General features: G+C 54.3%; 1 protein-coding gene across 1 annotated transcript in view; it reads left to right on the top strand.

The window, feature by feature from the left end:
- HS6ST1 (heparan sulfate 6-O-sulfotransferase 1) overlaps positions 1-14,605 on the top strand; it is a 42,485-nt gene extending 27,880 nt beyond the window's left edge. The window contains exon 2 of the mRNA XM_059394521.1: positions 11,066-14,605. Within this exon, the coding sequence (XP_059250504.1) occupies positions 11,066-11,774 (709 nt within the window). The 3' untranslated portion in view covers positions 11,775-14,605. The remainder of the gene's footprint in view (positions 1-11,065) is intronic.
- Positions 14,606-14,961: the final 356 nt, after the last annotated feature.

A 14,961-nucleotide genomic window follows, 5' to 3' on the forward strand; every position in this document is an offset into this window, starting at 1 on the left:
AGGAGAACGGGGGGAAGGACAGCGCCTCCACACCCATGCTGATGGCCAGACTTAGTCACACAGCCACACCTAGCTACAGAACATTTCCTGGGCTTCTTGCTCCTCAGGACTTCCCTACTGTTTCCTAAGCCTGAGGAGTCATCTGGGGGCGGGAGTAAGTGTTGATCCCTGTAGCCAGACTCCTTCAGTAGGTGAGCCAAGGAGGCCCTTCTCATTTTGCTGGAGGTGGGCACTGCCAGCCAGTCCAGTGTGCGCCCCCCTGCTGGACAGGCACGCCAGGACACGTGTGGAAGCCCTGCTGCTCAGTCCCTGCCCAAGCACAGTTCAGCCTTCAGGGGCCAGTCTTCTGTGTCTGTGTAAGCCACACCCTCCCATCCTCTCCAACACACAGACCGATGCGGGGGCTCAATCAGACTTCACTTAACCCCGAGCTCATATTCTGGTGTTTCGCCAAGGACAATGTCAGCTGTTGGCTGTACCTGTACTAGGTGGAGGGGCGGGAACTGGCCTGCGCTCACATAGCCCCTGATCACAGACCTTGGTATTTTGGGAAACAGGGTGAGTTGACCACAGCTGTTCTGTGGACTTGTCACCCTAGAAGGGATGGCCTTCCACAGGCATTTTGTACAGTGCATTTGGAGAGGGGGTTCCAGCCTGCCACCACCAGCTCAGCATCTGGTGATCTAGGTCTCCTGAAGGTACCAGGTGGGGCCTGTTCCCACGGTACTGGGTATGGTGCAGGAGGTCAGTCATGGCCAGAGCCTGGTGCTGGTTCCCTCTTGTACTGGCTAGAAACTGGTCCATCTCCTCCTGCCCATCCTCCCGCTGCCCATGCCAGCACTGAAAGGGCCTCAACTCTCCCTCGCACTCGGCTCCCTCCCTTCAGCCAGCACTGCTCACCAACCAGCTCTGTTAATGATGCACGTGGGGATCCTGGGTCAGAGAGGAAGGGTGACCCAGCTGGCAGCCAGCCAGGTGCTCCCCTTGGTGAGCTGCACCTGCAGCCCTCTTCCTGTTACAGCCCCACCTAGGGCATTCGAGGGGAATCAGAGCCAAAATTCAGACTTGCATTTTTGTAAGGTGGTAAATCCTCCATCTGGATTCTGTGCTGGGTCATTTTGCTGCACGAGCTACATTCCTCAGAGCTGGCCTAGTGCACATGCACCCCTTTCCAAGACCCCCAAGAACAATAGGACCGGGCTACTGGGTGCTGCCAGGCATGGGTCCTGGGGCCACCAGCACCTGGCTTAAGAGTTGGCAGCAAGCAGTCCTGATGGGACTCTGCTCAGTAAGCTAACCACAGCAGGTCAGGCCATGGCTCCTGGTTCTGGCCACCCCTAAAGTTTGTCATTTCCTTCCTGTAATGTGGACCCAGGCCTTGGTGACAGCCCTGGCTGCCCTGGCCTGCTGTGCCCACAGGCCCTGGGGTGAGACAGTAATCAGAGCAAGACTTTGGGGAGGCAGGTCTCCTGGCACACCAACCCCAGCCAGCCCATGAGTGAGGGCTGGAGTACTGTGGTCAGCTCTCACCCACCCAGCAAGTTCTTCTGAGTCCTCCCTCTGAATTCCCAGATACTTCTCAGAGTAGATCCTGGCCTCATGGTGTGGCCTCTGTCCCCACGAAGGGGGATTCGTGGACCCTAGGAGGCCAAAGTACGCAACTGGGGTAGAAAGGGGCATGAGTACCCCACACAGAGCTTCCCTGACCAGTCTGGGACCACCCCCAAGATCACCCTCAGGAGGGAGAAAGGGGCTGGTTCTCCAAGGGCACTTCTTGTGACCCATGGCATCAATTTTCTTCCAATGACTGTGTATCCAGGAGTAATACAGCGGTATGTCGTTTTTTTGTTTTTTTTTTTAAAGACTTTATAATTCTGGCTGTAAATGACAAGTGTCCTCACCCACAATTAGGGAGCTGCAGCTCTGTTGGCACTGGTTAGAAAAATCTGCCTTTATTTCAGGATGTGAGTTTATAGACTGGTGGGTTGGGCCCTCTTTCACAGAACCCCTGCCATGGGAGCCCACAGCCCAGGAAGCAGGTGAGTGGCAGCGAGCCTGCCACTCTGAGATGCCAGCCAGCTGGCATGTTGTCATAGAGGCACAAACCTGGCCCTTTCCTGTGGCCTCTGTGTACCCCAGCGCCCCATACCAAGCAGCAGAGATGTTTCTGTAATCCCCATTCCTTTATTTCAGTTATTTCAACAGCGTGCATTCATTGTAGACAATGCAGAGATTTATAAAAATGTTAAAGTAACCCATTTAGGTGAATGGATGTTCCCCAGACTTTCAGCTTTGCTGTGAGTTTGAAAATGTTTATAATAAAATGCTAGAAAGAATCCATAACCTCACCATTCTGAGGCAGCCCCTTAATTGTACGCCTGCCTGCTGAGTAGCAGTCATGGAGTGCAGCTGGGGGATTGGCGAGGGCTCTTCCATGCATCTTCGCCTCCGAGAGGCTCTGCTCTGACACAGTCTGCAGTGGGCAGCTACGATCTCCTCCCTCCCTGACTTCCATGTGTCCTGGGTAGCTAACATGCAGCCAACATTCTGCAGTGGCTTTGCTGCATCCCAGCCCTTCTTGTTAGTGCACAGAGCTAAAGCCCAACCGGCCCCTCACCCAGCCACAGGGTCCTGTGCATTCACCCAGCTCTGCCTGAGCCAGTTTCAAAATCTGGTTTCTGGTCAGAGCCCTGGGCTGCCTGGGGAGGGTTGGGAGTGGGTGGGTTCAGGCATGGGGTTCAGATCAAACCCATACTCTCAGGGCAGAAAAAGGAAGATAAAGCCTCCTCTGGCCACTGGTGTTATCCGTGGGAGGGACAAGAAGGCAGGGCTTTGTTGCCAGCAACTTCCAGTGCAACAGGGCAGGTGTGGGCTCTGGCTTTTGACCATTCACTTCACCCCTGTGAGCCCAGCTGTCACATAACTGATAAAGTGAGCTATACAAGAGATGGTTGTGGGCTGACTGGCCTGATGCCCACGGGCAGGTGGCAAGAGGGGGAATGACTTCTGAGGACAGTGAAAAGGTGCCATCACCCTGATCCAAAAACCCCAGAGCAGAGCAGGACCTGAACAGGAGCTGCCTCTCGGCTGCCACCCACTTGCCCCCCACTTCCTCCTCCAGGATGGTACTCAAAGCTCATTTGCTGGTCCTTGCAGAATTTTCTGTGTGCTATGTTGTCAACAAAGCAGAGCTTCCAGACCAGAGGTAGAGCTGTCCTATAAAAACTCAGACTTAAAACTTTAGAGTCGGCCACTGCCTGACAGCAGTGTCTGGACCCAGGAACGAGAAACTCTCCTTGCCCACTAGGATCTTACACGATTGTGAGATGCACTAAACTGTGCACACAAAAATGGCAGAGCAGCTAAGTGCACAGAAAGCGCTAACCCTGAGTCATCAAACACAAAAATGCATGGTACAGGCAGTAAATCCTGTGGGCTGTCAGGAGTGATTACAGCCCATGCGGACTAGAATTACTTCACAGCATAAAATTTCTTTGAAGTCCTGCGTTTTATCTTTGAAATCCATGTGCATGCTGCACTCCATGCCGTTACCCATTTGAGCTGGTTTTTTTCTGACAGATGAACAAGGCCCTTCTTGGTCTGGCCCTGCCTGCACCTTGAGCCTCCACTGTCTCCCTCCTCAAGTCACTCACCATCTCTGAGAAGCCCCCCGACCCTGCCCCCATTTGGGAGTAGTGCTCCTCCAAGGGCCCTCCACCCTCCCATTTGTCACCTCCCACTGTCCTTGTGGGTACCACGCCACCCAGCCCAGAGCACTTGGACACTGAATAACAGAGCCATATCCCTCTTCTAAGCCTGGAATTTGTCCTCTGTGAAAGGGGAGACGGGCCTGCCCCCCTGGGCTGTGCCTACCAGACTGTGAGCCTCAGTAACCATGGCGGCCGTTGCTGGTGTGAGGGATGTAGGGGCATTGCCAGTTTGTGTCTTTGCTGTGCAGGGCACTCACTGGATGAGTGGCGGTGAGCACCTCCTGTGCTTTAGGCCTCAGAGAAGATGTGGGCAGGGCTTCCTCGTCACCCCTCTAGTTCCAGTACGTGCTCTGTTTGGGGGTGATAGTGCTGTCAGCCCTGCTCCCTCGCCATAGGCAGGAGGGTCTGGGCAACTTCCCCGGCCTGTCCCAGGGCAGAGCAGGCAGCTGTGCTCTATAGAGACCTGTCCTGGAGGTCAGGGTACCATGGCCACCCACTTAGGCCAGCACATGGTTTAGGGCTGTGCCAGAAACTTGCCACCCCAAAAGAGCATAACTTACCAGCCAAGTCACCAAACAAGGTCCCTGCATTGGGACTGACAGCACTGAAGGGGAGCCCCAAGAGTGGAGCTGACCCTGTTTGTACCCTAAGGCCCTCCTGGTCGGGAAGCTAACCACCAACTGGATGCTCCAGCTTGGGAGAAGTTGTGGTTCCTTCCTAGAAAGGCCACAGAGGAGCCAGCCCACTGATGCATGGTTAGCTCGCAAGCCAGAGGCAGCCCCCACTGGCCTGGAAAACTGGCCACCCTCACCATCCCCAAAGTTGACGCCTACAGGGTACTCCAGGAACTTCCCCTACCCCCTACTCTCTGTGGCAGTGTTAACAGGTGGGGGGCAGGGGGGGATGCAGGCAGAGGGAGCATGGGAGCAAAGATAGAGGGGACTAGTACACTTTGGGGAACTGAGCCTCCTTCTTTGGCAGAAATGCTATTTCACCTGCAAAGCCAGCAAGGGAGAACCTTGAGTTTGTTTGTTAAACTTTTTTAAACTGCTATTTTATCACAGTGTTTTATAAACATACAAAGGAATTTGCATAGCATTTGCAAGAAACAAAACATAAAACAAGCCCCCACACCCCAGTTGCCTGCCTTAAGAAGGACATTTATCACTGCCCTGGAAGCCGCCATGAACTTAGCACCCCTCCCAGCCCAGCACACACTGAGGCCGACTTCTGCCTTGAATTTTTGTATCACCTCATCACCTTTTTTTAAAAAAAATAATAATTTTGACATCTATGTGTGCATCATTAAATAGTACTTTCTTTGGCTGTGTTTATATTTGGAAACTATAAACAGTATCATACTCTTAAATTTTTTAAATTTGCCTTTTCTTTGCAACATCTTATTCGTCAGATTGACCAGAGTTTTTGTAAACAATTCGTCCATTTGTATTGCTAGGCAGTATTCCACAGCTGCTTCTGTACCCGGGCCACTGTGGCAGAGGTTAGGGGCTGTCACCAACAGTGCAGCTAGGGACAGTCTCCCATACCTTCCAGCATGCTGCAACAGGGTTTCCCTGGGTCCTGTGCCTGTGAGAGGCATCTTGGGTCCCAGGATATGTGTGTACCTTCAGCTTTCCAGTGAAGACACTCCATAACAGCTGTCCCCAATTCACGTTGCATGAGCAGGTGATATCACGTTGGGGCTCAGTGTGCCATTTTCTCAATGACTAATCAAGGGAAGCATTTTTCCATACGCTTTTTGGCCAGTTTCCTCCTTGCTACATTTTTAATATTTTAGTTAAAATAGTCTACATATGGGCGCCTGGGTGGCTCAGTGGGTTAAAGCCTCTGCCTTCGGCTCAGATCTCAGGGTCCTGGGATCGAGGCTCGCATCGGGCTCCCTTCTCGGCGGGGAGCCTGCTTCCCCCTCTCTCTCTATCTGCCTCTCTGTCTACTTGTGATTTCTCTCTGTCAAATAAATAAATAAAATCTTTAAAAAAATAAAAATAAATAAAATAAAATAGCCTACATATAGGCTTCAGGACAAACAGCTCCAAGAGGCTTATAGTAAAAACCAACAGATCTGCTTTTGCTTTCCATCCTCCCCAGATTATCACTTGAAGCTCTCTTCAGTATTCTTCACATATTTACTTCTGTATTTCTAAATAATTTATGGTGCTATTTCTTGATTTACTGATTTAAACATTATCTGTTTGCTTTATGTTTTGGTAGATGAAAATTAAATGTTCCTAAGCTTTTGCACATCCTTCTCCGTAGCCCACCCATACTCCAAGTAGAGTGAAAAGCTTGAGTTTTTATTAAATCAATAGTCACTGTTGACATTATGATGTCTCTAAAAGCATTATTTACTTCCTTTGCCTAATTGAATGCTTTGTTTTCTTTTTTATATTACTTCTTCTTTTTTCCTAGAATTAATGTTAGCCCAATTTCTTTTACTTCCTCTGTGTTTCATCTTCATAATTTATTCCAAGTGAATTTTTTTCCACAAATGTTCTGTTACAGCAGGTAATCTGTCCATGCCCCTTTTTCCTGGAACCCCTGCTCGTCTCCTCCTGGGAGACCCAGTGGGGTGTACAATTTTACCTTCTCAATCTCTCTCTGGATTGGAGTGCCTATCTCCCATGCTAAACTTTTTGTTGTTACTATTTACTGTATAAGATACCTAGTCCAATGTCTTTCTAAAATAAGATTATAGAAAATAAAGGTCTCCAGTCTCCCCTCAGGTTTGCTTGATGGTTTGGTGGGGTCTGACATGTCACTGGTCATTTTCCCTCAGCATTTTGAAGCCATTATTTGTATTATTTGAAGCCACTGATTTGTCGCATATGGTATTGCCACAAAGTGGGTCCCTTTCTGACAACCAGTCCTCTGCATGTGTTCTGTTTTTCTGTGCAGGTACCGTATGGGTCATCTTTCTTTTAATCCTGGGTCTGGTCCCCACATTCACTTGCTGGGCACTTGGGGAGCCATTTCAGTCTAAGTGAATTATATACTCCAATTCTCATTATTTCCTCATCTCCTCCCCTCTGCTTCCATACTTCCCTTTTTCTGGAAACCTTGTCATTTGGCATTTGGACCACCTGAATGGACAGATCCTGCTGGGGAGTGATAGGCAGAAAGCCCCTGTTTGAGAGGGACCCCAGATGTCAGTGCAAGAAGAACTTGCTCTGGGGCAGGGTCTCGATTAGCCTGGTGGCAGCTGTCTGGACACGAGAAGGCAGGTGCTGGAGATACCAGTGAGGGTGCACACTGTTGTTTGGCCCCTGCCAAACACTCATATGCCTGAGTCATGAGCCCCTTGGCACCTTCACAGAATGTACATCAGGTCACATCTTGGGCAGGAAGCTGCCTGATCTGGGGTGTGGTCAGTCATCTGTAGGGGGGGCGTGGGTGTTCTTCTGCCCCACACTGCACTCTCTCTTCATTTCTGGACAGGGCCCCCATTCCCTGTTTCACCCAACAATAAACCAGAACATAAATAGCCAGTGTGTCCCAGCAGAGATCAGAGTGAGGGAGATGGGAGCAGGACTCCTAGGCAGAGGATGGCCGGGGTACAGGCCTGTAGCCAGAGTGCCTGCTGTGTCATGGCAGCAGTGAGAGTGAGGACCAGGGTGGACAAGGTGGAGGTGGGCGTCAGGCTCGCAGAGGAGGCCAGCAGACTCTGGGTGTGCACCCCTGTAGGGCCTCTCACACTGTCCAGACAAGAGCTGGGGAGTGGCCAGGGCTGCTGGCCCCTTGAGCAGATGCAGAATCTGCCTGAGCACTTTTTCTCCACCACAAGCCATGTCTGGGAGGACAGAATGGAGGAAGGGGACACACCGCTCAGGGCATGGTAGTGTCATGATGTCACAATCGTGTGGCACAGAGAAGGTGTCACATACTCCATCCTGATGCCCTTCTGAGTTATCCTAGCACAGGTGAGCCTCTGTTCCTGTCCACCTGGGCCAGCACCCAGGGGTGCAGCAAGGAGAGAAGCGACTCCGCTTCACACGGGCATGTGGTGCCCACGGGGTCAGCGTGAGCCTGAGGTTCAGGGGAAGTCAGCTTCTCCAGCTTCCCCAGACAGCGCAAACAGGAATCCCCAAAGACTGGAAGACTCATGTGCATCTTCTGGAACCTCCAGATACACGAGCACATGCTGTACCCTTGGAGACCCCTCAGTGACCCCACCCATGGGGCCGTAAGCCCTCCACCACCCTGGCATCTCTGACGGAATCAGCCCAGCCACAGGGCAGCTTGTACCACAGGCTTTGAAGAAGCAGCCTGAACTCCTCCTGCCTCATGACTTACTGTGTGACCCTGGGGAGGTCACACACCCTCTCAGGCTAGGAGCAGAGGAACTTGAAAAGCAGGTAGGCCTGCCTCAGTGGCCAGGATTCCCATCAGTTGTGGCTGGCCAGATGGCAGCTGTAGGTCACTGCATCACCTTAGCTGTCTGACCAAAGTCAGTACAACAGGAGAGACTCACAGGCAAGGGCTTCAGAGACGACCACACCTGGAGGCACCAGCAGTGAGAGAACTGATGGCCCTGTTCCCATCACAGGGACCAATGAGGGTGTAGGAGAAGCTAAGGCTCCACCAAGCCTGTCCCCATGGTAGGATGGAGGTGAGTGCTGACACAGGACCTCAGCCTGAAGACTGGGGGGCACACACTGAGAGGGGTGCCCATGCTCTGTACGCACAATGTGTTCTTGCCCTCAGAGGTCACCTTGGTGCCATGTTGAACTCCATCTGGCCTTGGGTGGCACCAAGTAGACAAGCCTCTCTGCAATGGACACCTCAAACTCTGCCTGTCTGTGCTCAGGAGGAACTACCAGGCTAGCCCATTTCCATGTGAGTGGTCAGGACCCCACAGGAGTGGAGGAAGTCCACGTAACCCTCAGCCTCCACATGGGGCCTAAGGGCACATGCAGGACCCAACAGAGCAGGCCACAGACACCTGCATTTGGGGCTGCCTCTGTTCATAGACATGTTTCCGGGTGCTTCCCTGTGTGTCTAGGCTTCTTCAGAAGCACTTGACATGGTCAGGATTTATCAGTGTCTTCTACTGCATTTCTAGAAAGTTGACCCTTAAATGAACTGACCACATTTGAGGGCTTTCTCACTGAGCCAGAGTCTGCAGAGGAGAGCTGCGCAGTGGTGGTGGTGGTGGGGGGTGTCACCCACCTCCCCACCTCCCCACCCCAGTTCTGAAGCCCCTGGGGACCTAAACTCTCAGGCTTGGTGTCCTCCACAATGGGCTGAGGTGCTGTGTGAGGTGACCTCCCTGAGGCACCTTCTGTCCTGGCTCCTCTGACTATTGCAGTCTTGACCCTGGGGAGTCATGTTGGACTGCTTAGCATACACGCAGGAGCTGGCTTCCTTCCTGCCCACTCCCTTCCCTGAGGGAGGCTCTGGTCAAGGGAGCTGAGAGGTCAGTGTAAAGTTACGGCTGTGAAAGAACTGCCTGAGTTCTGAAGGGTGAGCCAGAGTCAGCTGATGAAGCAGAAAGGGAAGAGAATACAGCTTGTGCCAGGGCCCTGGAGTCTCTCCCCAGGAGCCAGCAAGAGGGTCAAAAGGAGGTCTGCCAGTCACTGAGGGCCTGGGAGGGTGCAGGTGGACCGTTGCGCATCTTCCAAGGGCAGCAAGAGGCACTGAGTGCATTCCACAGGAGCTGGGGTCAGGCGTGGGACACAGGGAGCTGGAACGTGAGCTGCCTGCAGAGGCCCGAAGCGAGTGGAATGGTCAGGTCCGTGAGGGGGCTGGGGCACCGTACATGGGAAAGGCACTTCAGAGTGAACCAGGGCCTGAGGCAGAGACCACAGAGTGGAACCCAGGCATCAGGGAGGAATTGGCAGTCAGGATCTCTACTCCCTGCTGAGAAAGTGGCCCCGACCCCACTGCCCAGGTGTTCTCCACTGCCTTTTCCCCTTGCCCTACCGCAGGGGTGACGAAGCCACAGGGAATGTCAGGTGGCCACCTGCTGCCCTGTCTCCTCAGCAGTCTGCATGGAAGGACCTGCCTTGCCCACTGCCACCCCTCACCCCCGCCCCAAGCCTTTGACTGGTTTCCCCTCTGGCCGGGCTCTGTTTGGGGGATCCCAAGGCCCCTAAGGAAGGTGCTCCAGCGCTGCCCCCCTGCAGTTTCCTAGATGTTTTTCCCTCAGCCTGGGGTGGCCCGTAGTGGTTCCCCACCACCTTTTGCCAGTCGCCATGCCTGTGCCCCAGGGCCCCCTGGGAGATGTGCAATCAGATCAGCACATTGTCAGCAGCCCTCAAGGAGCTTTACATCCCTGGGGCTCTCCCAGAGGCCGGAGTGAAGGGTAGTAGATTAGTTGGGTGCTCTTGTTGGGCCTCAGTGAGGAGGGGGTGCTGTGGATGTGCTTTCACACTGCTGACGGGGGGGTGGAGGGGGGCACTTCCTTCCTGGAGCTTCCCCAGCCCTGGAGGAGAGGCTTCCAAGAATAACCTCTCTGGCATTGACCCACACCCACCAGGCCCATCAAGGAACATCTGGCAGCCGCCCCACTGCCCACTGTGTCCTGGTGCCATCAGGCCAGTCATCCTGCTGGGCAGGGACATGAGTCATCTGGGTGCCTGTCATATAGAGAGTCATTTCTGCCATGGTACGGATGCCCCTTGCATACAGCAGGGAGAGTGGCATCTGGAGGGATCCCTGACTTCCTGGAGTGGAAGCAGTTCCTGGAAGACAAGATAGTAAATGATGGGTCACCCGGTGTGGGAGGGGGGGTGGTCCCGGATTGGGTGGTCTACTGGCACCCCTCCCCCACTGGAGCAGGAGGTGGCATGGGCCTCCTGGAGGCTCCAAGTAGGCCTGCACATGCAGCCTGGGACTGTGAGTGACTTATGCTGAGTGGCCCCTTGAGTAGCACCTAGCCGGCCACTGTGAGCAGCTCTTAAACCCCTGGTTCCAGATGGCATTGGCTCTGGGGCCCTGTATGCAACCCCACAGGGCAAAGACAGGGTGTTCTTCCTGAGGAGTGTGCAGACAGGAGGGCACCCTTAGGGTTCAGGAGAAGACCCTGGGCCAGGGTTCAGGAGGCACTGAGGCCTGAGGGAAAACACCATGACCATCATGGCTGGCCAGCACGAGCGTGGCCATGTGCCCTTTGGAGGTTCAGTCACATCTCAGATCCTGGGTTTCTCATTCAAAAGTGGCTGTTAGGAGGACATAACGGTTGGTATGAGAGGTGCCTAGGATCCCCCCAGGATACACCCAAAGCAGTCAGCTTTGGGACTCCAGCCTCTTCTATCCTTCATCCCAATGGTCCCCAGGTACTCCACACAGTCCCCCTCTGTGTCCTTACCTTACCACCTGTCCCCTTCTCATTCCAGGAAGTTCTACTACATCACCCTGCTGAGAGACCCTGTGTCCCGCTACCTGAGCGAGTGGCGGCACGTGCAACGGGGGGCCACATGGAAGACGTCTCTGCACATGTGTGATGGGCGCACACCCACACCTGAGGAGCTGCCACCCTGCTATGAGGGCACAGACTGGTCGGGCTGCACGCTGCAGGAGTTCATGGACTGCCCGTACAACCTGGCCAACAACCGCCAGGTGCGCATGCTGGCCGACTTGAGCCTGGTGGGCTGCTACAACCTGTCCTTCATCCCTGAGGGTAAGCGGGCCCAGCTGCTGCTGGAGAGCGCCAAGAAGAACCTGCGGGGCATGGCCTTCTTCGGCCTGACGGAGTTCCAGCGCAAGACGCAGTACCTGTTCGAGCGGACGTTCAACCTCAAGTTCATCCGGCCCTTCATGCAGTACAATAGCACGCGGGCAGGTGGCGTGGAGGTGGACGAGGACACCATCCGGCGCATCGAGGAGCTAAACGATCTGGACATGCAGCTCTACGACTACGCCAAGGACCTCTTCCAGCAGCGCTACCAGTACAAGCGGCAGCTGGAGCGCAGGGAGCAGCGCCTCAAGAGCCGGGAGGAGCGTCTGCTGCACCGCGCCAAGGAGGCGCTGCCGCGGGAGGACACTGAGGAGCCCGGCCGTGTGCCCACCGAGGACTACATGAGCCACATCATCGAGAAGTGGTAGTGGTGGCCAGCCATGGGGGGTGCCCCCTTGGGGGCGGGGGGTGGGATGGGGAGCTGAAACCAGACAGAGAACCCACGCAGACCTCTGCTGGGAAGAGGGTCCCAGGTGCGCTCACCAGGAGGCAGATACGTGCTGAACAAGGATGACGAGTGGGACGTGTCGCCAGCGGGGCTAGTTTTCACTGCTCCTCCCAGACCACCATGTGAGGAGTCAACCAGTGCAACCCTCCAGAAGGGGGCTATGCTTGAGGGGCGCCCCAGGCAAGGGCCGCAGGCAGGTGGCGTCCGTGTATTCCCGGCCTCCACTCACTCACAGTGGCCGAAGTTCTGAAGACAAGTAAAAGCAGAGTGGAGACAACACTCACCCCGCCAGGATGGCGTCCTACACCCACTGTGCACCCCTGCTTGCTCTCTCCCCACTGCAGGCCAGCAGCGGCCTGACACCAGCTCCAGATACCCTCCCAGGCTCGGGCCAACCAGGCAGTCCCTTGGTCCCTGGGGCACCTGGGCCAGAGTGAAGCCTGTCCCTGGGCACACAGGCAGCCCCTTGAGGTGTCCTCAGGAATGGAGCTCCTAGCTCACCCATCTTCAATGGTCAGAGCCCACCTCACCTAAAGCCGAGAAGACTATAGTCCTTCCCTCCTTGGGAAGCCCACTCTCTCTGGCCCAAGGTAAAAACACATAGCGTAGCTTTATGCTTTGGGTCAAGAGATCAAAGCACACCTCTGGAGCCCCTCCCCCCCATTTCCCACAGTCCTCAGGCTGAGGAGGGCCGCAGGGATAGGCCCACATGCCCTGCCCCCCATTCTGAGGGCAGAGTGCATCCCAGGAGTGGGAAGTCTGTGTCCAAGGATGCTGCCACCTGTGTCCAAGCACCACCACCCCCCTTGCCTTTGGAGATGCCTTTGGGGATGGTATGGCTAGCCATACCAACCACACAGGAGGAGAATTTCCCCTGCCTCATATACCTTTCTGACCCTCTGAGATACAGTAGACTGTCCCTGGGCCCCGGGATCATACCCACTGTTCCCACAACCCCATGTGCAAAAGTACAATCAAGCCTCCACTGGCTAGAACACAGCAGACTGTACCTGCTGCTCATGAACCATATCTTGGGGCTTTGGTGGTTCTATATGGCCAGGAGAGGGGCCTCAGACTTTCAGATTTTCAACTAGAGTTGGAAGAAATGCTCTCGGTGGCTTCCTAGTACCCAGATACACAGCCCTTCCCACCCCAGGCTCTCCCTGCATTGCCCTTTGCCCGCCCCCTGCCCACCAGCAGGTCAGACCCTATTCCTAACAGCCCTACAGTTTGGAGAAGCCATGTTCCATATCCGTTGTAGACCCTTCCTCCGTGCCCTACCCCTCTTGTGCTCTAGGAAGTCAGGCCACTGTCTCCTGTGGGGGTGTTTTTCCCACATGAGGCCCAAAACCTGGATTCTGGGGAGCAGAGTGTGAGTCCCACACCCAAGGTGGTTGAGTGCCCTGTCTCTCCAGGAGAGGACCCACACGTGCCTGCAGGCACAAGGGTGGTGAGGGCCAGGGCTGGCATGTTGGAGGGCGGCAGCCTCACGGGCAGATTCTACCAGGGGCCTTCCTCCCTGCCCCAGGTTGTCTTCAGCCATCACAACTGTCCCACCAGAGAGGTGTGGAAGCAGGGAACCTTCTATAGCACAAGAAATGCTAATGTGTTGTCAAATGAGGTAGCCACCAAGAGGAAGCAGCCTCTGATCTTTGCCTGCCTGCGGTGGGATGGTGACCATACCTCCTGCTTCCTACAATGACGACTTCATCTTGTAGTCCCAGGGCAGTGGTCCGCAGCCTGGAATAGGCACCATGCTCACACAGCCTGGGACCACCGCCAGAGTGGGTGCATCATGCTGAGCAGGCGAGCATCCAGGAGATACAGTGGTTCTCTTGGGGTAGTGAAGGTCAGCATGGGGGATCCATTCCAACACTCATCCTTTTGAGATGGGCATGCTCCAGGGAGGAGGGTGGGACATGTTCATGAGAACTCGGGGGTCTCGCACAAGCACATCAGGTGCTGGGGGCTTTCTGTGGCCTCCATCGGGAGGTGGTCATTTTCAGGGCATACATGGAAAGCTTGGCCGTGTTCTGCCCCAGTCCCTGGGCACCTGGCCCTCCTCAAGGTGGGTTTCCTGTGTGTGCAGGCTTGGGTATAGGATCTGTTCTGTACATATTGGAATGTTTTAACTTATGATCCGTTGTCCCAATTCACACAGAAACATGGGTCTCTCCTTGGTTTCTTTGCTGCATCTGGAAACCGGTCCCATCCGGGGCCAGCACTCAGGCTGAGGTGCCCAGAGACAGCAGCAGCTGCCAGTGCCCCTAGGCCCTTCGGGCCTCCAGTCCAGCACCTCCACTCAGGCCACCTCTGTGGAGGTGAAGGTTCCTCGTGCCTGCAGCATCTCAACCGATGCTGTCACCTGCTGGGGCTCCACAGAAGGGGCAACTCACCCAGGGGCTCTGTCTAGGGCCACAAGGACAGAGGCAGCACACAGTGAGCAAACAGCCCACTCCCCACACAGACCTGCAACATACCCTCCCGGAGGAGGAACTAGGGACGGCAGAACTGTCCGAGCAATGAGTCTGTGACCTTGATGGGAACTGGAAGTGTTTAACTTGAACCCAGGAGCATTTAAAGCTTTATTTATTTATAGCTTCTTATTAAAAAAAAAAAAATGTTGAGAAGAAATCTTTTGGTTATTCATATAAGACAAGTTGGTGATGGAAAAGCAAGTCATAATCATCTAATTGTTTTTGTCTAGGTCAAGAATGAATGTTAGCAGATGAAATAAACCCTTGACAAGGAGTGTGGGTGTGCTGTGGTCTGTGGTGACAGCCATCCGTTCAGCATCGTGTGGCCAGACCTTCAGGGTTTGATTTTCAAAGGGAGCATCTGAGCAGAGGGATGGAAGCGGTGGCGGGGGCCTCCCTCGGGAGTAGACAGACCCCGAAGGAGGCATTCATGCACTTTTCCACTTACACAATGCTTTGTGAAAGGCAGCTGTCCTCACCCCAAAGCTCAATTTGGTAATAGTCCACAGCCGCACCTGAAAACAGGACCCCAGCTCAAAGTCAGGCTGAGGAACCAGACACCATGTGCTTCTCGGTGACCTCTTTCTCAACTTTTAATTTGGAAAGATCACAAACGAGAAAGCAAAAGAA

This window comes from Mustela nigripes, chromosome 3, assembly GCF_022355385.1.
Source record: "Mustela nigripes isolate SB6536 chromosome 3, MUSNIG.SB6536, whole genome shotgun sequence".
Lineage (NCBI taxonomy): Eukaryota > Metazoa > Chordata > Mammalia > Carnivora > Mustelidae > Mustela > Mustela nigripes.